At 45.6% G+C, this 25,850-nt stretch overlaps 1 protein-coding gene across 1 annotated transcript in view; it reads right to left on the bottom strand.

Moving 5' to 3' along the window:
- ncanb (neurocan b) overlaps window positions 1-25,850 on the bottom strand; it is a 153,195-nt gene that overhangs the window by 93,384 nt on the left and 33,961 nt on the right. Inside the window, exon 9 of the mRNA XM_068015877.1 lies at window positions 24,059-24,352. Within this exon, the coding sequence (XP_067871978.1) occupies window positions 24,059-24,352 (294 nt within the window). The remainder of the gene's footprint in view (window positions 1-24,058; window positions 24,353-25,850) is intronic.

Below are 25,850 nucleotides of genomic sequence, written 5' to 3'. Positions count from 1 at the left end.
GTGCAATCATCAGTGAACATCCCCACTTCTGACCTTATGATTGAAGGAAGGTCATTGATGAAGCAGCTGAAGATGGTTGGGCCTAAGGCCCTGAGGAACTCCTGCAGTGATGTCCTGGAGCTCATATGATTGACTTCCAACAACCACAACCATCTTCCTTTGCCCTAGGTATGACTCTAACCAGCAGAGAGTTTTCCCCCTGATTCCCATTGACTCCAGTTTTGCTAGGGCTCCTTGATGCCATACTGCCTTGATGTCAAGGGCAGTCACTCTCACCTCACCTCTTGAGTTCAGCTCTTTTGTCCATGTTTGAACGAAGGCTGTCATCAGACTAAATCACACTGGAGCTTCTTTGCATCCTCCTCACAGTTCACACTCCCACCTAGCTTTGTGTCGTCTGCAAACTTGGATATATTACATTTAATTCCCTTATCTATATCATTAATATATATTGCGAATAGCTGGGGTCCTAGCACTGGTCCCTGCGGTACCCCACTGGTCACTGCCTGCCACTCGGATAAAGACCCGTTTATTCCTACTCTTTGTTTCCTGTCTGCCAACCAGTTCTCTATCCATGTCAGTACCTTACCCCCAATCGCATGTGCTTTAATTTTGCACGCTAATCTCTTATGTGGGACCTTATCGAAAGCCTTCTGAAAGTCCAAATACACCACATCCACTGGTTATCCCTTATCTATTCTACAAGTTACATCCTCAAAAAACTCCAGTAGATTTGTTAAGCATAATTTCCCTTTCGTAAATCCATGTTGACTTTGTCCGATCCTGTCATTGTTTTCCAAGTGCTCTGCTATTACGTCTTTTATAATAGACTCTAGCATTTTCCCCACTATTGATGTCAGGCTAACCGGTCTATAATTCCCTGTTTTCTCTCGACCTCCTTTTTTTAAATAGTGGGGTTACATTAGCTACCCTCCAATCCGTTGGAACTGTTCCAGAGTCTATAGAATTTTGAAAAATGACCAGCAATGCAGCCACTATTTCTAGGGCCACTTCCTTATGTACTCTGGCATGTAGATTATCAGGCCCTGGGGATTTATTGGCCTTTAATCCCATCAATTTCCCTAACACCATTTCCCTATTAATACTGATTTCATACAGTTCCTCCTTCTCACTAGACCCTATGTTCCCCAACATTTCTGGGAGGTAATTTGTGAAGATAGAACCAAAGTATGTATTTAATGGTCAGCCATTTCTTTGTTCCCCATTATAAATTCCCCTGTTTCTGACTGTACAGGACCCACATTTGTCTTCACTAATCTTTTGCTCTTCACATATCTATAGAAGCTTTTACAGTCAGTTTTTATGTTCTCTGCAAGCTTACTCTCATACTCTATTTTCTCCTTCTTAATCAATCCCTTTGTCCTCCTTTGCTGAAATCTAAACTGCTCCCAATCCTCAGGTTTTCTGCTTGTTCTGGACATTTTATATTTCTCCTCCTTGAATCTAATCCTATCCCTAATTTCTTTTGTAAGCCACGGTTGAGCCACCCTTCCTGTTTTATTTTTGCGCCAGACAGGAATGAACAATTGTTGTAATTCATCCATGAGCTCTTTAAATGTTAGCCATTGCCTATCCACTGTCAACCCTTTAGAGCATGAGTGTAAATCGTACCCTGCTCTATGGGGTTTGATAATGTGAATTCAATAGGAAAATATTCTGGTGATAAAAGACTGGTATCAGTAACAGTACAGATTATTGTAAAACCCAATTCGTTCACTAATCTCTTTTAGGGAAGGTAATCAGTCATCATTATCTGGGCCTATGTGTGACTCCAACACTATTTATAATTATCCTTTGAAAAGGCCTCACAAGCTCCATTAAATTTAGTCAAATCTGGGCAACTTAGGATGGGCAATAAATGCCAGTGACACCCACATCCCAAATGAATTGACTTTTTCATTTAAACACTCAGGTTGAAGAATGGCTGTTAGGTGAGGTCCTATTTATCAACTGTATCCATGAAACATTTAAAGAAATATGTAGCAACAGGCAGAACCCGAAGCAGAGGTAGCAAAGCGAAAACAAACACGCAAGAAAAGCTCCCCGTCATGCAATGAAGCAATTTCTGAAAATAGAAATGACTTTTGCAATGCTTCCTTGAGTTTGTAACTTCACACAAAAGTCATTCTCACATGAGGGTGAGATTAGCGTGAAACAGGGAAACAAAACAAACAGGAGCTCCAAGGATATGGAAATCACTGGGAATCACTACAGGGTTGGAAAATTACATTTTACTAACTTGACAGGAACATAGGAACAGGAGGTGTCATTCAGCACCTTGAGCCTGTTCCGCCAGTCAATGAGATCATAGTTCATCTGTCTCTCATCTTCATCCACCTGCCTTGGCTCCATATCCCTTAATACCCTTCTCTAGCAAAAATCTACCAATCAGATTTAAAATGATTAATTGAGCTAGCATCTATTGCTTTTTGTGAGAGAGGGTTCCACACTTCTACCACCCTTTGCATGAAGAAGTGTTTCCTAACTTCTCTCCCGAGTGGTCTGGCTCTGATTTTCAGGTTCCCTTGTCCTAGATTCCCCCCGCCAGTGGAAAAAGTTTCTCCCTATCTATCTTATCAATTCCTTTCAAAACCCTAGAAACCTCAATTAAATCACCCCTTAACCTTCCGTATTCCAGGGAATACAATTCTTATTTATGTAACATAGAGTCATTTACAGCACAGAAGGAGGCCATTTGGCCCATTGAGTCTTGGCCAGCTCTCCACAGAGCCATGCACTCAGTCCCACTCCCCAGCTCGATCCCCGTAGCCTTTCAAGTCCATTTCTCTCAGGTGGCCATCCAACCTCCTCTTCCACCACCCTTGTGGGCAGTGAGTTCCAGGTCATTACCACCCGCTGTGTAAAAAAAGTGCTTCCTCATATTCCCCCTGCATCTTTTGCCCAAAACTTTTTATCTGTGTCCCCTAGTCCTTGTACTATTTGTTAATGGGAACAGTTTATCCTTGTCTAACTTATCTAAGCCTGTCATAATCTTGTACTTCTATTAAAGCTAGGATGTAGGCCATCAGGTCCTGGGGAATCTGTCGGCTTTTAATCCCTTAAGTTTCTCCAATACTTTTTCTCTGCTGATATTAATTACCTGAATTTCCTCACTCTTATTAGCCCCTTGGTTACCCTCTATTTCTGGTATGTAATTTGTGTCTTCTACAGTGAAACTGACACAAAACATTTGTTCAACATCTCTGCAATTTTCTCATTCCCAATGATAATTTCTCCTGTCTCTGCCTTTAAGGAGCCAACATTTACTTTAGCCACTCTTCTTTTTATATACTTGTATACTTACATACTCTTACAATCTTTTTATATTCCTGGGTAGATTACCCTCATATTCTATTTTTTCCCTTTTTATCAACCTTTTGGCTGCCCTTTGCTGCTTTCTAAAACACTCCCGATCCTCCGGCTTACTATTATCCTTTGCAACATTTTAAGCCTCTTCTTTTACTCTAATATTATCCTTAACTTCCTACGTAAGCCACAGATGGATCTTTTTTGCTGAGTTTTTGTTTTTTAATGGAATATATTTTTGTTGAACATGTTGAATTGTTTATTTAAACATTTCCCACTGTTTACCTACTACCATACCTTTTAGTCTATTTACCCTATCAACCTTAGCCAGCTCTCCCCTCATACCTATGTAATTGGCATGCTTAAGTTCAAGATTTTGTTTGGGACTGGAGTATGTCGTTTTCAAACTTAATATGGAATTCAGTTGTATTATGGTCACCTTTTCTCAGAGGATCTTTTACTATACACACACTAATTCCAACAGGGCACACATCTCCTCATAATCTAACCATTGGAGCCCAGGAAACATTCTCTTTCACTCCTTCTAAGTTGCGGTGCCCAGAACTGTACACAGTACTCCAGATGTGGTCTAACCAGGGCTTTGGAGAGCTGTAGAAAAACTTCCTCCCCTTTATATTCTGGGCCTCTAGTTATAAAGGTTTACATTCCATTCGCCATTTTGATGGGACACAGTGCATCAGTCAGGAATCCAAATTTAAAATTGGAACTAGCACAGAAGGAGGCCATTCAACCCATCGTGTGTGTGCCAGCTCTTTGATAGATCTATCCAATTAATCCCACTACCCTTCTTTGTCCCGTTGAATGGATTCCTACTCCTATCATCTTCAATTAAGCTGCTTTGTAAATCAGTCAAGTTTTCAGATACAAACCACCATTGCGAGCAACCCATTCTAGCTGTTGATTAAGAAAGGTGTCTGGGCATTTTTTTTTCAATTCATTCATTCATGGGATGTGGGCGTCACTGGCTATGCCAGAATTTATTGCCCATCCCTAATTGTCCTTGAGAAGGTGGTGGTGAGCTGCCTTCTTGAACCGCTGCAGTCCATGTGAGGTAGGTACACCCACAGTGCTGTTCGGTAGGGAGTTCCAGGATTTTGACCCAGTGAGAGTGAACGAATGGCAAAATAGTTCCAAGTCAGGATGGTGTGTGACTTGGACGAGAACTTGCAGGTGGTGATGCTCCCATCCATCTGCTGCTCTTGTCCTTCGAGGTGGTAGAGGTCACGGGTTTGGAAGGTGCTGTCTAAGGAGCCTTGGTGCATTGCTGCAGTGCATCTTGTAGATGGTACACACTGCTGCCACTGTGCGTCAGTGGTGGAGGGAGTGAATGTTTGTGGATGGTGTGCCAATCAAGCGGGCTGCTTTGTCCTGGATGGTGTCGAGCTTCTTGAGTGTTGTTGGAGCTGCAGTCATCCAGGCAAGTGGAAAGTATTCCATCACACTCCTGACTTGTGCCTTGTAGATGGTGGACAGGCTTTGGGGAGTCAGGAGGTGAGATAGTCGCCTCAGGATTACTAGCCTCTGACCTGCTCTTGTAGCCATGGTATTTATATGGCTACTCCAGTTCAGTTTCTGGTCAATGGTAGCCCCTAGGATGTTGATAGTGGGGGATTCAGTGATGGTAATGCCATTGAATGTCAAGGGGAGATGGTTAGATTCTCTCTTGTTGGAGATGGTCATTGCCTGGCACTTGTGTGGCGCAGATGTTACTTGCCACTTATCAGCCCAAGCCTGGATATTGTCCAGGTCTTGTTGCATTTCTACACGGACTGCTTCAGTATTTGAGTCGTCGCGAATGGTGCTGAACATTGTGCAATCATCAGTGAACATCCCCACTTCTGACCTTATGATTGAAGGAAGGTCATTGATGAAGCAGCTGAAGATGGTTGGGCCTAGGACACTACCCTGAGGAACTCCTGCAGTGATGTCCTGGAGCTCATATGATTGACCTCCAACAACCACAACCATCTTCCTTTGCCCTAGGTATGACTCTAACCCACAGAGAGTTTTCTCCCTGATTCCCATTGACTCCAGTTTTGCTAGGGTTCCTTGATGCCATACTCGGTCAAATGCTGCCTTGGTGTCAAGGGCAGTCACTCTCACCTCACCTCTTGAGTTGAGCTCTTTTGTCCATGTTTGAACCAAGGCTGTAATGAGGTCAGGTGCTGAGTGGCCCTGGCGGAACCCAAACTGGGTATCACTGAGCAGGTTGTTGCGCAGCAAGTGCTGCTTGATGGCACTGTTGATGACACCTTCCATCACTTTGCTGATGATTGAGAGTAGACTGATGGGGCGGTAATTGGCCAGGTTGGACTTGTCCTGCTTTTTGTGTACAGGACATAGCTGGGCAATTTTCCACATTGCCGGGTAGATGCCAGTGTTGTAGCTATACTGGAACAGTTTGGCTAGGGGTGCGGCAAGTTCTGGTCTTCAGTACTATTGCCAGAATATTGTCAGGGCCCATAGCCTTTGCAGTATCCAGTGCCTTCAGTCGTTTCTTAATATCACGCAGAGTGAATCGAATTGGCTGAAGACTGGCATCTGTGATGCTGGGGACTTCAGGAGGAGGTCAAGATGGATCATCAACTTGGCACTTCTGGCTGAAGATTGTTGCAAACGCTTCTTCCTTATCTTTTGCACTGATGTGCTGGGCTCCCCCATCATTGAGGATGGGGATATTTGTGGAGCCACCTCCTCCGGTTAGTTGTTTACTTGTCCACCACCATTCATGGCTGGAGATGGCAGGACTGCAGAGCTTAGATCTGATCCGTTGGTTATGGGATCGTTCAGCTCTGTCTATTGCATGCTGCTTATGCAGGTTGGCATGCAGATAGTCCTATGTTGTAGCTTCACCAGGTTCACACCTCATTTTGAGGTATGCCTGGTGCTGCTCCTGACATGCCCTCCTGCACTCTTCATTGAACAAGAGTTGGTCTCCTGGCTTGATGGTAATGGTAGAGTGGGGGATATGCCGGGCCATGAGGTTACAGATTGTGGTTGAGTACAATTCTGCTGCTGCTGATAGCCCACAGTGCCTCATAGATGCCCAGTTTTGCATTGCTAGATCTGTTCGAAATCTATCCCATTTAGCACGGTGATAGTGCCACAGTGGCGGCACAGTGGCGCAGTGGTTAGCACTGCAGCCTCACAGCTCCAGGGACCTGGGTTCGATTCCGGGTACTGCCTGTGTGGAGTTTGCAAGTTCTCCCTGTGTCTGCGTGGGTTTTCTCCGGGTGCTCCGGTTTCCTCCCACAAGCCAAAAGACTTGCAGGTTGATAGGTAAATTGGCCATTATAAATTGTCACTAGTATAGGTAGGTGGTAGGGAAATATAGGGACAGGTGGGGATGTTTGGTAGGAATATGGGATTAGTATAGGATTAGTATAAATGGGTGGTTGATGTTCGGCACAGACTCGGTGGGCTGAAGGGCCTGTTTCAGTGCTGTATCTCTAATCTAATCTAAACACGATGGACGGTATCCTCAATGTGAAGGTGGGACTGTGCGGTGGTCACTCCTACCAATACAGTCATGGACAGAAGCATCTGCGGCAGGCAGATTAGTGAGGACAAGGTCAGATATGTTTTTCCCTCATGTTGGTTCCCTCACCACCTGCCGCAGACCCAGTCTAGCAGCCATGTCCTTTAGTACTCGGCCAGCTCGGTCAGTAGTGGTGCTACCGAGCCACTCGGTGATGGACATTGAAGTCCCCTACCCAGAGTACATTTTGTGCCCTTGCCGCCCTCAGTGCTTCCTCCAAGTGGTGAGGGAACCAACATGGAGGAGTACTGACTCATCAGCTGAGGGAGGGCGGTAGGTGGTAATCAGTAGGAGGTTACCTTGTCCATGTTTGACCTGATGCCATGAGACTTCATCGGGTCCAGAGTCGATGTTGAGGACTCCCAGGGCAACTCCCTCCCTACTGTAGACCACTTTCCTGCCACCTCTGCTGGGTCTGTCCTGCCGGTGGGACAGGACATATCCGGGGGTGGTGATGGCAGTGTCTGGGACATTGTCTGCAAGGTATGATTTCGTGAGTATGACTAGGTCAGGCTGTTGCTTGACTAGTCTGTGTGACAGCTCTCCCAACTTTGGCACAAGCCCCCAGATGTTAGTAAGGAGGACTTTGAAGGGTCGATAGGGCTGGGTTTGCCATTGTCGTTTCCGGTGCCTAGGTCGATGCTGGGTGGTCTGTCCAGTTTCATTCCTTTTTATTGACTTCGTAGCGGTTAGGTACAACTGAGTGGCTTGCTAGGCCATTTCAGAGGGCATGTAAGAGTTAACCACATAGTTGTGGGTCTGGAATCACATGTAGGCCAGACCAGGTAAGGACAGCAGATTTCCTTCCCTAAAGGACATTAGTGAACCGCCCTTCACAGTCCTGTGCCTCTTGCCCACCACCTTTGTGTATCTGAAAGCATTTCTTTGTCCCATTAAATCTCTAACATGTCTCTAAGTTTCCAGCAGATGTGTGCTTTCAAGGATGAAGAGACCCTACTTAATTAGTCATCCCTCATTGCTAATCGTACTTACCTCAGGCTTATTACTGAACACTGCTGTTCTCAGTAATTTAAGGACTATGATGAATCATTGGCTCCACTTATTTGGAACATAAGAAAAATATTGCAGATGCTGGAAATCTGAAACAAAAAGAGAAGATGCTGGAAGTACTCAGCAGGGCAGGCAGCATGCATGGAGAGAGAACAGAGTTAATATTTCACTTCTGAGGAAAGGTCACACAGACAAAAGGTCACACAGACCTGAAACGTTAACTCTGTTGCTCTCTCCACAGATGCTCCCTGACCTGCTGAGCATTTCCAGCATTTTCTGTTTCTGTTCCACATTTTTGGAACCGGAGATGGCAGATATGGAAATAATGCAGATTATTTCATCAAATTCCATCCACAAGTTTGGAGAGAGGGAGAGACAGTGAGCAGGAGAGAGATGGAGCAGGATAAAGAGGGAGAAAGAATACACACTGGAACTGGCTTACTGGAGGTGTTATACAGGATATGTTACAACACCATCTGCATTAAATCCGAATAAATTTTACATTTTTTTTGGGAGGGTGTGGGATGAACCTGTGCAAGGTGAGGGACAATCTGAGGATGGGATTACCATTAGATACCCCCCTGTGTAAATACATCAGCCAGTACAGAACTGAGCCCTAAAACCAGAATTACATTAAATGTGCCACACCAAAACAGGCCATTCGGCCCAACTGGTCCATGCTCCAAACAAGATGCCTTCCACTCCTCATCATCTAACCCTATCAGCATTTTCTTCTATACTGTTGCTCTCTAAGCTATTGCTCATTTGTTAGCACTCTTGCTGCTAAGTCCAATGGTTGTGGGTTCCAGGTCCCACTCCAGGACTTGAGTGCAACGATCAATGCTGACAATCCAGTACAGTAATGAGGGAGTGCTGCACTGTCAGACGTGTCACTGTTTGGATGAAGTATTAAACTGAGGTCCTGCCTGCCCACCCAGGTGGATGTAAAAGATCCCATGACAATATTTTGAAGATGAGCACGGGAATTATCCCCAGGATGTATCCCTCAATCTGCATCACCAAAAACAGATTATTTGGTCATTATCACATTGCTGTTTGTGGGAGCTTGCTGTGTTAAAATTGGTTGCTGCATTTCCTACATTACAACACTTCAAAAGTACTTCATTGGCTGTAAAATGTTTTGGGGCATCCTGAAGCTGAGAAAGGTTCTATATAAATGCAAGTCTTTGTTTTTGATTCTTTTTCTTACGTGTTTATCTAGCTTCTCCTTAAATACATCCATGCTATTCACTTCAACTACTCCCTGTGGTAGCGAGTTCCACATTCTCACCACTCTCTGGGTAAAGAAACTTCTCCTGAATTCTCTATTAGATTTGTTAGTGACGATCATATTCATGGCTCTAGTTCTGGTCTCCCCGACAAATGCCTATCAAACCCTTTCATAATCTTAAAGGCCCCTATCAGGTCACTCCTCAGTCTTCTCTTTTCTGGAGAAAAGAGCCCCAGCCTGTTCAGCCTTTCCTGATAGGTAGAACCTCTCACAATTCTGGTATCATCATTAGGAATCTTTTTATGCACCTCATCTTCACTCCTTCAGATCTTTGCTCATACTGAGCTCCTCGGTGGACAAATTCTTTTGCAGCTTCTCAGTCTGCCATCGCCCAGGTCAACGCATGCTGTGCAAGTCAAAACAATTCTGAATTGAGCAGCATTATGGATAATAATATTGATAGTAGCCCTGTGTTTTCTCAGAGGGAATGAACAGTGTCTAAAAGAGGCATAAACTTGCCCCCCTAGTGCCAATTATGATGAAGGGTAGAAATTGGACCTCATGGGGCCCATTTTACACCCGTAAAGCAGAAGTAACGAAATCCAGTTTCTGGGATCTACACCCCATGGACGTCTGAAAAACGCTTGACCCAAAATTTTTGTCGGGCCATTTTTCAGGCATCCCTAGCAGACACTTAAACATGTAAATGAGGAAGCTCATGCCTATTTTCAGCCCCCTCACTAAAATTGGGCGGCAGTGAGCAGGTCACACATTGGGCCTGTCTCCTGCTCAGGATTTCTTAGCGGCAATGAAAATCATCATTTCCTTAATTCTAATTGTTCCAAAAAAAGGTCCCGTGGAGCCAGGAGAAATGGGAGTGCTTCCGTGATGCTACAGGCTTTGTAATCATTCCATTAACCTATTGCCCCCTCAAACTGCCCTCTCCTCCACCCACACCCTACCCCATCCCACCACTGCTTTTGGGCGACTGACAATGAGACAAGCAGCCTGATATTCATGCTTCAAGTGTGCACGCTGCCAGAGGAGGCCACGACAGGTGCCGGAAGCTCCCACACAAAGTAAACAAGGTCCAATTTTGGGCCGGCCTTGGGCCTCTGGGTTAGGGCAGCAATAATTCTAAGCCTGAAAATGGGCCCAGACGAATTTTGAGCCCAGCTTTCATCATGTCTTAAAGAAAGTGCCCAAGAAGGATTGTCAGGTGGAATAGGTCCAACTCCACATGCAAACCAATTTTCCAAACTATAACTTGCAGCCTCCAGAGATTGCACAATATTGGAAGCTACAAAGTTACCTTCCTTTCTAGTAAATATCTTATTTCCCCAAAAAAAGGTCGACCATTGTAACCTCATGAAACCAACATTTCATGTGAGGCAGTCACCACCAGTATTTAGTCACTATCCAATCTGCACTGACTGCCCTGCCTAACCTGTTGAGTGCAGTTAGGGTTAGAGCTCCATAAGATAATAAAAGGGTTTTGGAAATGTGAATCAAGAAGCTTCTTCAAGTCAACCCATGAAAGGAGATCAAAAAAGCTTGAGCTACAAACTAGTAAAAGGCAAATCAGAACTGATCAGGAAGTTCTTCAAAGAGTAATCAACGTATGGAATGATATAGGTTAAAAATGACTTGCATTTAGATAGTGCCTTTCATAACCACAGGACCTCCTAAAGCAATTAACAGTCGATTAAGTACTATTAAAGTGTAAGCACTGTTGTAATGCAAGAAAAGTAGCAGCCAATTTGTGCATAGCAAGCTCCCACAAACAGTAATGTGATAATAAGCAGGTAGTCTGTTTCTGTGATGTTGATTGAGGGATAAACATTGGTCAGGACACTGGGGAGAAGTCCCCTGTTCTTCTTCAAATAGTGTCATGGGATCTTTTACATCCATCTGAGAGTGCAGACAGAGCCTCAGTTTAATATTTCATCTGAAAGACAGCATCTCCAACAGTGTAGCACTCCCTCAGTACTGCCCCTCTGACAGTGCAGCACTCCCTCAGTACTGACCCTCTGACAGTGCAGAACTCCCTCAGTACTGCCCCTCTGACAGTGCAGCACTCCCTCAGTACTGCCCCTCTGACAGTGCAGAACTCCCTCAGTACTGCCCCTCTGACAGTGCAGCACTCCCTCAGTACTGTATTGAAGTGTCAGCTTTGATTTTTTGCATTCAGCTCCTGGAGTGGGACCTGAAATCACAATAAGCTGACTCACAGGTATGAGCGCTACCCACTGAGCCATGGCTGACACAGATGTAGTAAAATATCTTGTAGGTAGGATAGTCAAGATAAAACCTTGGAGTCCTTTAAGAGACAGTTAGAGGTAGCAGTCGGAACTGTAGCATAAAATAAACCATGCCACTCTGCTTTTTTAAGGATCTTAGTTATACTGTGCGTAAGTCCTTTCCCTCTCCCTCAACTTAACCTGTTACCATTTTCTCTAGTGGGATCTCATGTTCCTCCACTGCCCCAAATATAGCATCGCATACAAGCATTTTCAGTGTGTTGATATCACACTGTCTGTTAATCTAATCATTCTTTCCCAGGGAATCCCACTATTTCCTTTCTGTTTTTCCTCTATTTCAAACCTCTCCCATTATCCCATTTTCTCTCCTAGTTTTATTCAACCTTGGTGGTGTCCTGCACTATGAGCCTTGGATCTTCACCAAGGCTCCTCTTTGCCTTGTCATAGAGTTATAGAGTTATACAGCGCAGAAACAGGCCCTTGGACCCATCATGTCTGTGCTGGCCATCAAGCACCTATCTGTGGGGCGGCACAGTGGTGCAGTGGTTAGCATCGCAGCCTCACAGCTCCACTGACCTGGGTTCAATTCTGGGTACTGCCTGTGCGGAGTTTGCAAGTTCTCCCTGTGACCATGTGGGTTTCTGCCGGGTGCTCCGGTTTCCTCCTGCAGCCAAAGACTTGCAGGTTGATAGGTAAATTGGCCATTGTAAATTACCCCTAGTGTAGGTAGGTGGTAGGAGAATGGTGGGGATGTGGTAGGGAATATGGAATTAATGTAGGATTAGTATAAAATGGGTGGTTGTTGGTCAGCACAGACCCAGTGGGCTGAAGGGCCTGTTTCAGTGCTGTATCTCTCTATGTCTATTCTAATCCCATTTTCCAGCACTTGGCCCGTAGCCCTGTATGCTATGGCGTTTCAAGTGCTCATCTAAATACTTCTTAAATGTTGTTAGGGTTCCTGCCTCTACCACCTCTTCAGGCAGTGTGTTCCAGATTCCAACCACCCTCTGGGTGAAAACATTTTTCATCAAATTTCCTCTAAACCTCCTGCCCCTTACCTTAAATCTTTGCCCCCTGATTATTGGCACCTCAGCTAAGGGAAAAAGTTTCTTCCTATCTAATCTATCTATGCACCTCATAATTTTGTATACCTCAATCAGGTCCCCCCTCAGCCTTCTCTGCTCTAAGGAAAACAACCCTAGCTGCTCCAGTTTCTATTCATAGCTGAAATGCTCCAGCCCTGGCAACATCCTGGTGAATCTCCTCTGCACCCTCTCCAGTGCAATCACATCCTTCCTATAGTGTGGCAACCAGAACTGTACACAGTACACCAGCTGTGGCCTGACTAGCGTTTTATATAGCTCCATCATAACCTCCCTGCTCTTATATTCAATCCCTCGGCTAATAAAGTCAAGTATCCCATATGCCTTCCTAATCACCTTATCTACCTGTGCTGCTGCCTTCAGTGATCTATGGACAAGTACACCAAGGTCCCTCTGACCCTCTGTATTTCCTAGGGTCCTACCATCCATTGTATATTCCCTTACCTTGTTAGTCCTCCCAAATGCATCACCTCACACTTCTCAGGATTAAATTCCATCTACCACTGCTCCGCCCATCTCACCAGCCCATCTATATCGTCCTGTAATCTAAGGCTTTCCTCCTCGCTATTTACCACACCACCAATTTTCGTGTCATCTGCCAACTTACTGATCATACCTCCTATATTCATGTCTAAATCATTAATGTACACTACAAACAGCAAGGGTCCCAGCACCGATCCCTGTGGTACACCACTGGTCACAGGCTTCCAATCGCAAAAACAACCCTCGACCATCACCCTCTGCCTCCTGCCACTAAGCCAATTTTGGATCCAATTTGCCAAAGTGCTCTGGATCCCATGGACTCTTACCTTCTTGACCAATCTCCCATGCGGGACCTTATCAAAAGCCTTACTGAAGTCCATGTAGACTACATCAACTGCTTTATCCTCATCTACACACCTAGTCACCTCCTCGAAAAATTCAATCAAGTTTGTTAGACATGAGTCTCCTGGACATGTGCAAAGAACGTTTGGAATATCAGGCACCGAGCTCAAAGAAGAGTTAATTGTTTCAGCTTTCTTTTCTTTACTCCCTTTAAGTATCTTACATACCCCATTAAATTTCGACTGCACAATCATTCAAAACTGTTTAATTTGCATGATTAGATCAAATGGAACGAACTGATATGTAATATTTCATACTTGGCTTGAAACTGCTGATAAATAAAAAAGCGAACGGAAGACATTGTGGTTATTGTGCATGAAAGTCAAGTCTTCTAGAAGCTTCTTCTTCTTTCAGTTTAACTTTCAGCTCCCCCACCCCACCACCCCCCACCCCATCCCCCCACCCCACTACTTCATTCACCAGCTAAGAGAGCTGACAGCTTGAAGGTTTTGAACAATTTTGTTTGGGTGTTAGTTGTGGCTCAGTGGGTCACACTCACTTCTGATCACAAGAGCGTGGGTTCAAGCCTCGCTCCAGAGACTTGAGCACATAATTTAGGCTAACGCACCCAGATTAGTACTGTGGGAGGTGCTGTCTCTTGGGCTAGATATTAAACCAAGGCCATCTCTGCCCCCTCCGGTGGGTGTGAAAGGTCATGTAGCACTAATTTCTAAAAGAGCAGGTGAGAGTTTTTCCTAGTTCTCTGACTAATATTTAAGCCTCAGCCAACAACACTAAAAACAGATTATATTATGATTATCATATTGCTGTTTGTGGGAGCTTGCTGTGCATAGATTGGCTGCTACTTTTCTAAATTACAACAGTGGCTACACTTCAAAAATATTTCACTGGCTGTAAAGCGCTTTGGGAGGTGCTGAGGTCCTGAATGGCGCTATATAAATGCAAGTCTTTCTTTCAATTTTCCATAGCTTAGAGGCGTGACACCTACCTTCTTGAGAAGGTGTCACATTGGGCATTCAATTGCAAAGTGACATCTCCATGGAAAACCTGAGGGATCCTACATGTTAACAGGAACCAAGTGAGTTTGCACTCGTGTCAGATAGCTCACCCAGCACACACCTGAAAATTGTGGGTATGCTGCCAACGGACAGGCAAGGGCCTGCACGACCAGCTCCAACACGGAAGACCAGCTGTGCGCCGCATCCACACAGAGCCAAATCTGCTTGACGTCATTGCACAATGAGCATGCAAGCCGATATATTAAAATACTTCAAAGTATTGTTAAAAGAAAACTTCTGTCATTTATAATCCTACTTGCCTCTGGGTATCAGAATCCTACTTTGATTAAACATTATGCAGCCAGAAAGATTAACTGTGCCAATTAACAAAGCCTTTGATCCATTGGTTGCACTGACTCACTCAAACATTCAAACTGAAGCTTGCCGGAAAGCTGTCTGATGTCACAATGATCCTAATTATTTCCACCTCCTCGTCCCCAACTCCTGCTCTTACTGGCACAGAACTGATCAAACAGCTGATTGTATTGTGGGAGGGGGGCAATTTCACCTCTGTCTCTCCTTGTGTAGTGCCATGGGACATTAGACTTTGGCCTGGCAGAGATGACTTTCTATGCCAGTCTCAGCAGTGATCGCCACTTCAGTTCTCCCAAGGAAAAGACCTTTCCTGATCCCTGCTAAATGATCTGGTGATAGGATGGGAGATCAGATGTGCTGCTCAACAGTGCCTTCCTGGTAAGCTGGTTTAGGACAAGCAGATCCTTCTGCCCTAATTTCAGAGCCTAGTTTTGGTGTACAGGAAAGAACTCGGAGGTTATACCTACCAAGAAAAATTAAACACGCTGAGGGTCTGTTCTCTAGAAAACATAAGGCTGAGGGGTGATCTGATAGAGGTCTTTAAAATTATAGGGTTTGATAGGGTAGACATAGAGAAGGAGTTTCCACTTGCAGAACAGCCAGGGGCCATAAATATAAGATGGTCACTAATAAATCCAATGGGGAATTCAGGAGAAACTTCTTTACCCAGAGACTGGTGAGAATGTGGAACTCACTACCACAGGGAGTGGTTGCGGTGAATAGTATAGATGCATTTAAAGGGAAGCTGAATAAACACATGAGGGAGAAAGGAATGGGTGGATATGCTGAAAAGGGTGAGATGAAGTAGGGGTGGGAGGAGGCTCATATGGAGCATAAACAGCAACACGGAGCAGTTGGGCTGAATGACCAGTTTCTGTGCTGTGCATTCTATGTAATTCTATGTAAAGTGAGGGGGATTAGGATAAAGACAATATATAGAATTATTTTGGGACAAGGACTGTAATTGTACTCCTCATAAGGCAAGCGAGAACTGGCAGCTGGCACAGAATTTTGTGCCACAGATTCACATCCATGGTCACTCACCTTGGTTCAGTGCAGAAGGGTAAAGGAAGCTCTTCTCTACTGGATGGGATGAAAAAACAGTTGAAGAGTCATCGTGGGTTGGCCATGAGAATCTCCCAGAGGGACGTTTGCAGAGTGACATTCGGGCATAGATAATGCACAGAGGCTATTGAAATACGCCCTCACTGAGACTGCCATTTTGAACCCTTCAGACAGGGAATAGTGGTGTGCTCACTGGGTCAGGTGCATTCAGGTTAGGGTCGCCAATTCTGGTCGGATGTATTTCTGGAGGTTTCCATCACAAGACCTCCTGCCTCCAACTGGCCCACCCCCACATTCCCGCTATTGGTCGTCTGACATATCCATCCTCATGGCGCATCACCTTCCCGCGACTAATTAGAAATTGAACAGGCTCTTAATTACCTGATTGGACGATTCTTAGCGGTCAAAGAGTCTCCAATATTTTTATAAGTAATAAATGTTTAAAGAAAATGAAAAAAAGCCCTCAGTTTTTTTGAATGCTCCTATAATTTTTTTCTCCGGAGTTGCTCATGCAGTGTCCAATTCCCAGAAACTCCAGGACCAGTTTGAAGGGTTGACAACCACTAATCCAGGTGTGAACTGCATCAATCCCCAGACAGATTTTTATTCTTTTTTCAGTTGTGCTTTTATGTTATAGGATGAAAGCATTTTCTTTTAAGTTAATAGACAATCTGCAGTCAGTGAACTTCCAGCAAGATCCATCGCTTTACACAAAACACAGCTGTACCAACTTCTAGAACATTCCAGGTGTACATGATGACTCAGATATTCCAATATTGCTTTTTGTGTGATGTCATGGTGCACTATATTTAACTAATGGGTGTCCTCGTGATCTGTTACCTTTGATAACCATTATTACTTCATTAATCAGGGTGAAGAGTAGCTTTGGTGAGAATTCTTTTTTAATTATTCATTCATGGGATGTGGGCGTCGCTGGCCAGGCCAGCATTTATTGCCCATCCCTAATTGCCCATCCCTAATTGCCCTTGAGAAGGTGGTGGTGAGCTGCCTTCTTGAACCGCTGCAGTCCATGTGGGGTAGATACACCCACAGTGCTGTTAGGAAGGGAGTTCCAGGATTTTGACACAGTGACAGTGAAGGAACGGCGATATAGTTCCAAGTCAGGATGGTGTGTGACTTTGAGGGGAACTTGCAGGCGGTGGTGTTCCCATGTATTTGCTGCCCTTGTCCTTCTAGTTGGTAGAGGTCACGGGTTTGGAAGGTGATGGAAGGAGTGAATGTTTGTAGATGGGGTGCCAATCAAGCGGGCTGCTTTGTCCTGGATGGTGTCGAGCTTCTTGAGTGTTGTTGGAGCTGCACTTATCCAGGCAAGTGGTGAGTATTCCATCACACTCCTGACTTGTGCCTTGTAGATGGTGGACAGGCTTTGGGGAGTCAGGAGGTGAGTTACTCGCCTCAGGATTCCTAGCCTCTGACCTGCTCTTGTAGCCACAGTATTTATATGGTTACTCCAGTTCAGTTTCTGGTCAATGGTAGCTCCTAGGGTGTTGATCGTCGGGGATTCTGCGATGATAATGCCGTTGAATGTCAAGGGAAGATGTTTTGATTCTCTCTTGTTGGAGATGGTCATTGCCTGGCACTTGTGTGGCGCGAATGTTACTTGCCACTTATCAGCCCAAGCCTGGATATTGTCCAAGTCTTGCTGCATTTCTATACGGGCTGCTTCAGTATCTGAGGAGTCACGAATGGTGCTGAACATTGTGCAATCATCAGCGAACATCCCCACCTCTGACCTTATGATTGAAGGAAGGTCATTGATGAAGCAGCTGAAGATTGTTGGGCCTAGGACACTACCCTGAGGAACGCCTACAGTGATGTCCTGGAGCTCAGATGATTGACCTCCAACAACCACAACCATCTTCCTTTGCGCTAGGTATGACTCCAGCCAGCGGAGGGTTTTCCCCCTGATTCCCATTGACCTCAGTTTTGCTAGGACTCCTTGATGCCATACTCAGTCAAATGTTGCCTTGATGTCAAGGGCAGTCACTCTCACCTCACCTCTTGAGTTCAGCTCTTTTGTCCATGTTTGAACCAAGGCTGTGATGAGGTCAGGAGCTGAGTGGCCCTGGCAGAACCCAAACTGAGCGTCACTGAGCAGGTTATTGCTAAGCAAGTGCCGCTTGATGGCACTGTTGATGACACCTTCCATCACTTTACTGATGATTGAGAGTAGGCTGATGGGGCGGTATTTGGCCGGGTTGGACTTGTCCTGCTTTTTGTGTACAGGACATACCTGGCCAACTTTCCACATTGCAGGGTAGATGCCAGTGTTGTAGCTGTACTGGAACAGCTTGGCTAGGGGCACGGCAAGTTCTGGAGCACAGGTCTTCAGTACTATTGCCAGAATATTGTCAGGCCCATAGCTTTTGCAGTATCCAGTGCCTTCAGTCGTTTCTTGATATTACGCGGAGTGAATCAAATTGGCTGAAGTCAGGCATCTGTGATGTTGGGGACTTCAGGAGGAGGCCAAGATGGATCATCCACTCGGCACTTCTGGCTGAAGATTGTTGCAAATGCTTCAGCCTTATCTTTTGCACTGATGTGCTGGGCTCCCCCATCATTGAGGATGGGGATATTTGTGGAGCCACCTTCTCCAGTTAGTTGTTTAATTGTCCACCACCATTCACGGCTGGATGTGGCAGGACTGCACAGCTTAGATCTGATCAGTTGGTTATGGGATCACTTAGCTCTGTCTATCGCATGCTGCTTATGCAGTTTGGCACGCAGATTGGAGCACCGCTGCCTGAGGGGACGTCATTATTAACAGCAAGCCCCTTCCCAGGCATGCATCGGACAGATTACATAATGGTTAAAAGGCCCTTGCATAGACTAGGCTTGAATTGCCTCGAATATAGTAGTTTATGGGGTGATGGAATTGAGTTTGTTCTGATGATTAAAGGAATTGCTAGGGTCAATAGAGAGAAACTATTCCCTCTGTGGTGGAGTCCAGAACACAGGGGCATAGCATTAAAATTAGAGCCAGGCTGTTCAGGGGTGATGTCAGGAAGCACTTCTTCACACAAAGGATCGTGGAAATCTGGAACCCTCTCCCCCAGAAAGCAGTTGAACCAAAGGGTCAAATGCAAATGTCAAAACTGAGATGAATAGATTTTTGTTGGGCAAAGGTTTTAAGGTTACAGAACGGAGCTAGGTTGGTGGAGTTAGGATACAGATCAGCCCTGATCTAATTGAATGATGGAACAGACACGAGGGGCTGAATGGCCTCCTTCTGTTCCTATGTTCATTCCCTCCCCCGCCACCACGCAAGAACATGGCATAGTCTCAACTTCAGTGTCCTATTTCCTACACCAGTCACTGTGGGCCTCTGAGTAAATGAATTAATTTGCATGTATATAGCACATTTGATGACCTCAGGACATTCTAAAGCACTTCACAAGTCAATGAAGTACTTTTTTGAAGTGTATTCACTGCTGTAATCCAATTTACTCACAGCAAGCTTCCACAAACAGCAACGTGATAATGACCAGATAATCTGTTCTAATGATGTTGTTTGAGGGATAAATATTGAAAAACTCACCTGCTTGTATGCCAAATAGTAGCACAGGATCTTTCACACCCACTTGAGAGATTAGACAGGGCTGCAGTTTACCATCTCATTCAAAAAGACTGCATCTCTGACAGTGCAGCACGGCCTCAGTACTGCACTGGAGTTGCTGCTCAAATCTTTGAATTCACAAGCTCCCCACATCAAGGTGAGAGTGCTGCCACTGAGCCACAGCTGACAATCTGTGTTAAATATAGGGACAGTTTTATGCCAAGGGTTTATCCCTCCTAAGAATTGAATCAAGGTTGTCTCACATCACAGAGGAGCCTAACCCTTTTCTCATGCAGTGTTCAGACACACGTGATTGGGGATCAGTGTTACCAATTAAGAGGGTGAATGTTGGCTTGAACTCCCCTTCCTCAACTCAGGGATGATACAGCGGTATACAGTCAGGAGGTAGTTGCCCTGGGAGACCTCAACATCGTCTCCGGACCCCATGACCTCTCATGGCATCAGGTCAAACATGGGCAAGAAAACCTCCTGCTGATTACCATCTACCGCACCCCCAACCCCCACCCCGGACACCCACCCCCCCGCACCCCCCCCCCACCGCCCCAGCTGATGAATCAGTACAGCTCCATGTTGATCACCACTTGGAGGAAGAGGGTGGCAAGGGGGCAGAATGTACTCTGAGTGGGGACTTCAATGTCCATCATCAAGAGTGGCTCGGTAGCACCACTACCGACCTAGCTGGCCGAGTCCTAAGGACATAACTGCTAGACTGGGCCTGCGGCAGGTGGTGAGGGAACCAACAAGAGGGTAAAACATGCTTGACCTCATCCTCACCAATCTGCCTGCCGCAGATGCATCCATCCATGAGAGTATTGGTAGGAGTGACCACCGCACAGTCCTTGTGGAGACGAAGTCCCGTCTTCACATTGAGCATACCCTCCAACGTGTTCTGTGGCACTATCACCATGCTAAATGGGTTAGATTTCGAACAGATCTAGCAATGCAAAACTGGGCATCCATGAGGTGCTGTGGGCCATCAGCAGCAGCAGAATTGCACTCAACCACAATCTGTAACCTCATGGTCCAGCATATCCCCCACTCTACAATTACCATCAAGCCGGGGAATGAACCCTTGTTCAATAAAGAGTGCAGGAGGGCATGCCAGGAGCAGCACCAGGAATACCTCAAAATGAGGTGTCAACCTGGTGAAGCTACAACACACGACTACTCGCATGCCAAACTGCATAAGCGATCCTACAACCAACGGATCAGATCTAAGCTCTGCAGTCCTGCCACATCCAGTTGTGAATGGTGGTGGACAATTAAACAACGATTTAGATGAGGGAACTAAATGTAATATCTCCAAATTTGCAGATGACACAAAACTGGGTGGGAAGGTATGTTGTGAGGAGGATGCAGAGAGGCTTCTGAGTGAGTTTGACAAGTTGAGTGAGTGGGCTAATGCAAGGCAGGTGCAGTATAATGTGGATAAATGTGAGGTTATCCACTTTGGTAGCAAAAACAGGAAGGCAGATTATTATCTGTATGGCTATAAACTGAGAGAGGGGAATATGCAGCGTGTCCTGGGTGTTCTCGTACACCAGTCGCTGAAGGTAAGCATGCAGGTCCAACAATCAGTAAAAAAGGCAAATGGTATGTTGGCCTTCATAGCGAGAGGATTCGAGTACAGGAGCAGGGATGTCTTGCTGCAATTATACAGGGCCTTGCTGAGGTCACACCTGGAATATTGTGTGCAGTTTTCGTCTCCTTATCTGAGGAAGGATGTTCTTGCTATAGAGGGAGTGCAACAAAGGTTTACCAGACTAATTCCTGGGATGGCGGGACTGACGTATGAGGAGAGATTGAGTCGGTTAGGATTATATTCGCTGGAGTTCAGAAGAGTGAGGGGGGAATCTCATAGAAACCTATAAAATTCTAACAGGACTTGACAGGGTAGAGGCAGGAAGGATGTTCCCAATGGTGGGGGAGTCCAGAACCAGGGGTTATAGTCTAAGGATATGGGGTAAATTTTCAGGACTGAGATGAGGAGAAATTTCTTCACCCAGAGAGTGGTGAACCTGTGGAATTTGCTACCACAGAAAGCAGTTGAGGCCAAAACATTGCATGTTTTCAAGAAGGAGTTAGATATAATTCTTGGGTCTAAAGGAATCAAAGGGTATGGGGCGAAAGCGGGAGCAGGTTACTGAGTTAGATGATCAGCCATGATCATAATAAATGGCAGAGCAGGCTCGAAGGGCCGAATGGCATACTCCTGCTCCTATTTTCTATGTTTCTATGCTAAACTAACAGGAGGAGGTAGCTCCATAAATATCCCCATCCTCAATGATGAGGGAGCCCAGCACATCAGTGCAAAGGATAAGGCTGAAGCATTTGCAGCAATCTTCAGCCAAAAGTGCCTCATCCTAAAGTCCCCAGCTTCACTGATGCCAGTCTTCAGCCAATTCAATTCACTCCGCATGATATCAAGAAACAACTGGCGGCACTGGATACTGCAAAGCCTACAGGCCCTGACAACATTCCAGCAATAGTACTGAAGACCTGTGCTCCAGAACTTGCTGTGCCCCTAGCCAAGCTGTTCCAGTACATCTACAACACTGGCATCTACCCAGCAATGTGGAAAATTGCCCAGATATGTCCTGTACACAAAAAGCAGGGCAAATCCAACCCGGCCAATTACGCTCCATAAGTCCACTCTCAATCATCATTAAAGTGATGGAAGGTGTCATCGTCAGTGCTATCAAGTGGCACTTGCTTAACAATAACCTGCTCAGTGACAATCAGTTTGGGTTCTGCCAGGGCTACTCAGTTCCTGACCTCATTACAGCCTTGGTTCAAATATGGACAAAAGAGCTGAACTCAAGAGGTGAGGTGAGAGTGACTGCCCTTGACATCAGGGCAGCATTTGGCCAAGTATAGCATCAAGGAGCCCTAGCAAAACTGGAGTCAATGGGAATCAGGGGGAAAACTCTCCGCTGGTTGGATCGTACCTAGCGCAAAGGAAAATGGTTGTGGTTGTTGGAGGTCAATCATCTCAAATCCAGGACATCACTGCAGGAGTTCCTCAGGGTAGTGTCCTAGGCCCAACCATCTTCAGCTGCTTCATCAATGACCTTCCTTCAATCATAAGGCCAGAAGTGGGGATGTTCACTGATGATTGCACAATGTTCAGCACCCTTCGCAACTCCTCAGTCATTGAAGCAGTCAGTGTAGAAATGCAGCAAGACCTGGACAATATCCAGGCTTGGGCTGATAAGTGGCAAGTAACATTCGCGCCACACAAGTGCCAGGCAATGACCATCTCCAACAAGAGAGAATCTAACCATCTTCCCTTGATATTCAACAGCATTACGTTCGCTGAATCCCCCACTATCAACATCCTGGGGGTTACCAGTGACCAGAAACTGAACTGGAGTAGTCACATAAATATCCTGGCTACAAGAGCAGATCAGAGGCTAGGAATCCTATGGTGAGAAACTCACTTCCTGACTCCCCAAAGGCTGTCCACCATCTGCAAGATGCACTGCAGCAGCTCACCAAGGTTACTTAGGCAGCACTTTCCAAACCCGCGACCTCCACCACCTAGAAGGACAAGGGCAGCAGATGCATGGGAACAACACCAACTGCAAGTTCCCCTCCAAGCCACACACCATCCTGATTTGGAAGTATATTTGGAAGTTCCTTCACTGTCACTGGGTCAAAATACTGTAACTCCCTTCCTAATAGCATTGTGGGTGTACCTACCTCACATGGACTGCATCGGTTCAAGGCATCAGCTCACCACCACCTTCTCATGGTAATTAGGGATGGGCAATAAATGTTTGTCTAGCCAGCGATGCCCACATTCCATGAAACAAATAAAAAAAAAATGATTGTACTGTCCAACCTGGAATTGAATTAGGGCCTTTTAGTCTGTATAGTCTAGACATACACTGACTGGTGCCTTTATATACTGGACCTTCCAAATTCATACCACACAGAATGCCTAGAACCATCACTGGGAGGAGTACCCAGAGCCAGTGTCAGTTGGCTTTAAACCATGACCCTTGAGATGAACACAAGAGCACAAGAAATAGGAGCAGGAGTAGACCATATGGCCCATCAAGCCTGCTCCGCCATTCAACACAATCATGACTGAACTTGGGCTTCAATTCTACTTTCCTGCCCACTCCCATGTCCCTTGATTCCTTGTGAGACCAAAAATCTATCTATCCCAGCCTTAAATGTATTCAACAATGGAGCATCCATAACCCTCTGGGGTAGAGAATTCCAAAGATTCACAACCCTTTGAGTGAAGTAATTTCTCCTCATCTCAGTCCTGAATGATCGGCCCCTTATCCCAAGACTGTGTCCCCGCGTTCTAGATTCCCCAACCATCGGAAATAATCTCTCAGCTTCTACGCAATCAAGCCCTTTCAGAATCTTGTATATCTCAATTAAGTGCTTCTCATTCTTCTAAACTCCAGAGAATATAGGCCCAACTTACTCAGCCTCTCATCATAGGACAACCCCCTCATCCCAGGGACCAATTTAGTAAGTCTTTGCTGCACCACCTCCAGTGCAGTTATATCCTTTCTTAAATGTGATGAAATGAAATGACAACATTCTAACCAACCATCACTATCCTTATGCTCTTACATTTTATATAATCGTGCTGATGTTCCTTTGTTCCTCTTGTTGCTAGGAAACTATGGAAGTGAGAAACAGTATTAGATGAAGGTCATACCTCTATAACAGTAGGCATCATACTTTGAGCCAGGGTCAGGAAAGCCCGTCCTATTTTGGAGCTGGTAAACCGTCCTCACGCCTGGCATATCTCCACCGCAGTTCCTTCTGGGAATGTTGATGGGGTACCGTACACTGCCGTCGGCCAGCCAGCCAGCATCACACCGATCGAAGCCTTGGCTCCAAGCCATATACAGCTGGCCAGCAGTTGCTAGTTCAGCTCCCTGTGTCTGACATTGATGCATGGCCTCAGTCAGGTTCAGTTTCAGAGTGGCTGTATCATGAAATATGGTGCCTGTGAACACATGAAGCTAGGTTTTCAGTCACTATAGCGACAAGTACTTGAAATAATGGAAGGATAATTCTCTTAATATAACTCAGGAGCCTGTATCTGTCTACCTCCCCGCACTGCCCCACTTCAGCTGACTGACTGGTTCCTCCAGACACTTGGAGATTTCACTGATGGCCTGTCTAGCTCTCGGGCCCTTGACAGAACCACCATTTAATTTTGCTTTCTTGTTTTCTCACCTTCCAGCAACAGGAGGCAAAGGATTTCTCTTAGAAAGGAGCACTATTAAAATAAAGAAATCTATTGACCTGTAGGGGAAACATTCACTTCCTCCACCACCGGTGCACAGTGGCATCAGTGTGTACCATCTACAAGATGCACTGCAGCAACGCGCCAAGACTCCTTCGACAGCACCTTTCAAACCCGAGACCACTACCACCTAGAAGGACAAGGGTAGCAGATGCATGGGAACACCACCACCTGCAAGTTCCCATTCAAGCCACACACCATCCTGACTTGGAAATATGTCACTGATCTCTTATTGTTGCTGGGTCAAAATCCTCAAACTCCCTCCCTCTGCGGAAGATCTCACAAACAGATAATTAATAAAAACAAAGTAACATCTAGATTCCACTTGGGAGAACTGCGATCACTTCACTGTCCACTTCACAGGCAACGTCCCATGTCCCATCACCACAGGATTCGAACATTCCTGCGTGAGAATCATCAAAGCCAGACTATAGCTGGGATTGTGGCCTTGGTCAAGATCTTGGTGAGTAAACCCTGGTCTACAGGAAGACCATTGGAAAGTAGTGATGTACAGAATCTGTTGGACAGATCAATAGAATTAGAATTAGAATTAGAATATTACAGCGCAGTACAGGCCCTTCGGCCCTCGATGTTGCGCCGATCATCTGACCTACACTATTCCATTTACATCCATATGTCTATCCAATGACCACTTAAATGCCCTTAAAGTTGGCGAGTCTACTACTGTTGCAGGCAGGGCGTTCCACGCCCCTACTACTCTCTGGGTAAAGAAACTACCTCTGACATCTGTCCTATATCTTTCACCCCTCAACTTAAAGCTATGTCCCCTCGTGTTTGCCATCCTCATCCGAGGAAAAAGACTCTCACTATCCACCCTATCTAACCCTCTGATTATCTTGTATGTCTCTATTAAGTCACCTCTCCTCCTCCTTCTCTCTAACGAAAACAACCCCAAGTCCCTCAGCCTTTCCTCGTAAGACCTTCCTTCCATACCAGGCAACATCCTAGTAAATCTCCTCTGCACCCTTTCCAAAGCTTCGACATCCTTCCTTTAATGCGGTGACCAGAACTGCACGCAATACTCCAGGTGCGGCCTCACCAGAGTTTTGTACAGCTGCATCATGACCCCGTGGCTCTGAAACTCGATCCCCCTACTAATAAAGGCTAACACACCATATGCCTTCTTAACAGCCCTATTAACCTGGGTAGCAACTTTCAGGGATTTATGTACCTG

Source organism: Heterodontus francisci, chromosome 36, assembly GCF_036365525.1.
Source record: "Heterodontus francisci isolate sHetFra1 chromosome 36, sHetFra1.hap1, whole genome shotgun sequence".
Lineage (NCBI taxonomy): Eukaryota > Metazoa > Chordata > Chondrichthyes > Heterodontiformes > Heterodontidae > Heterodontus > Heterodontus francisci.
The sequence above is the reverse complement of the archived record's forward strand: the minus strand, read 5'-3'. Positions and strand labels throughout refer to the sequence as shown.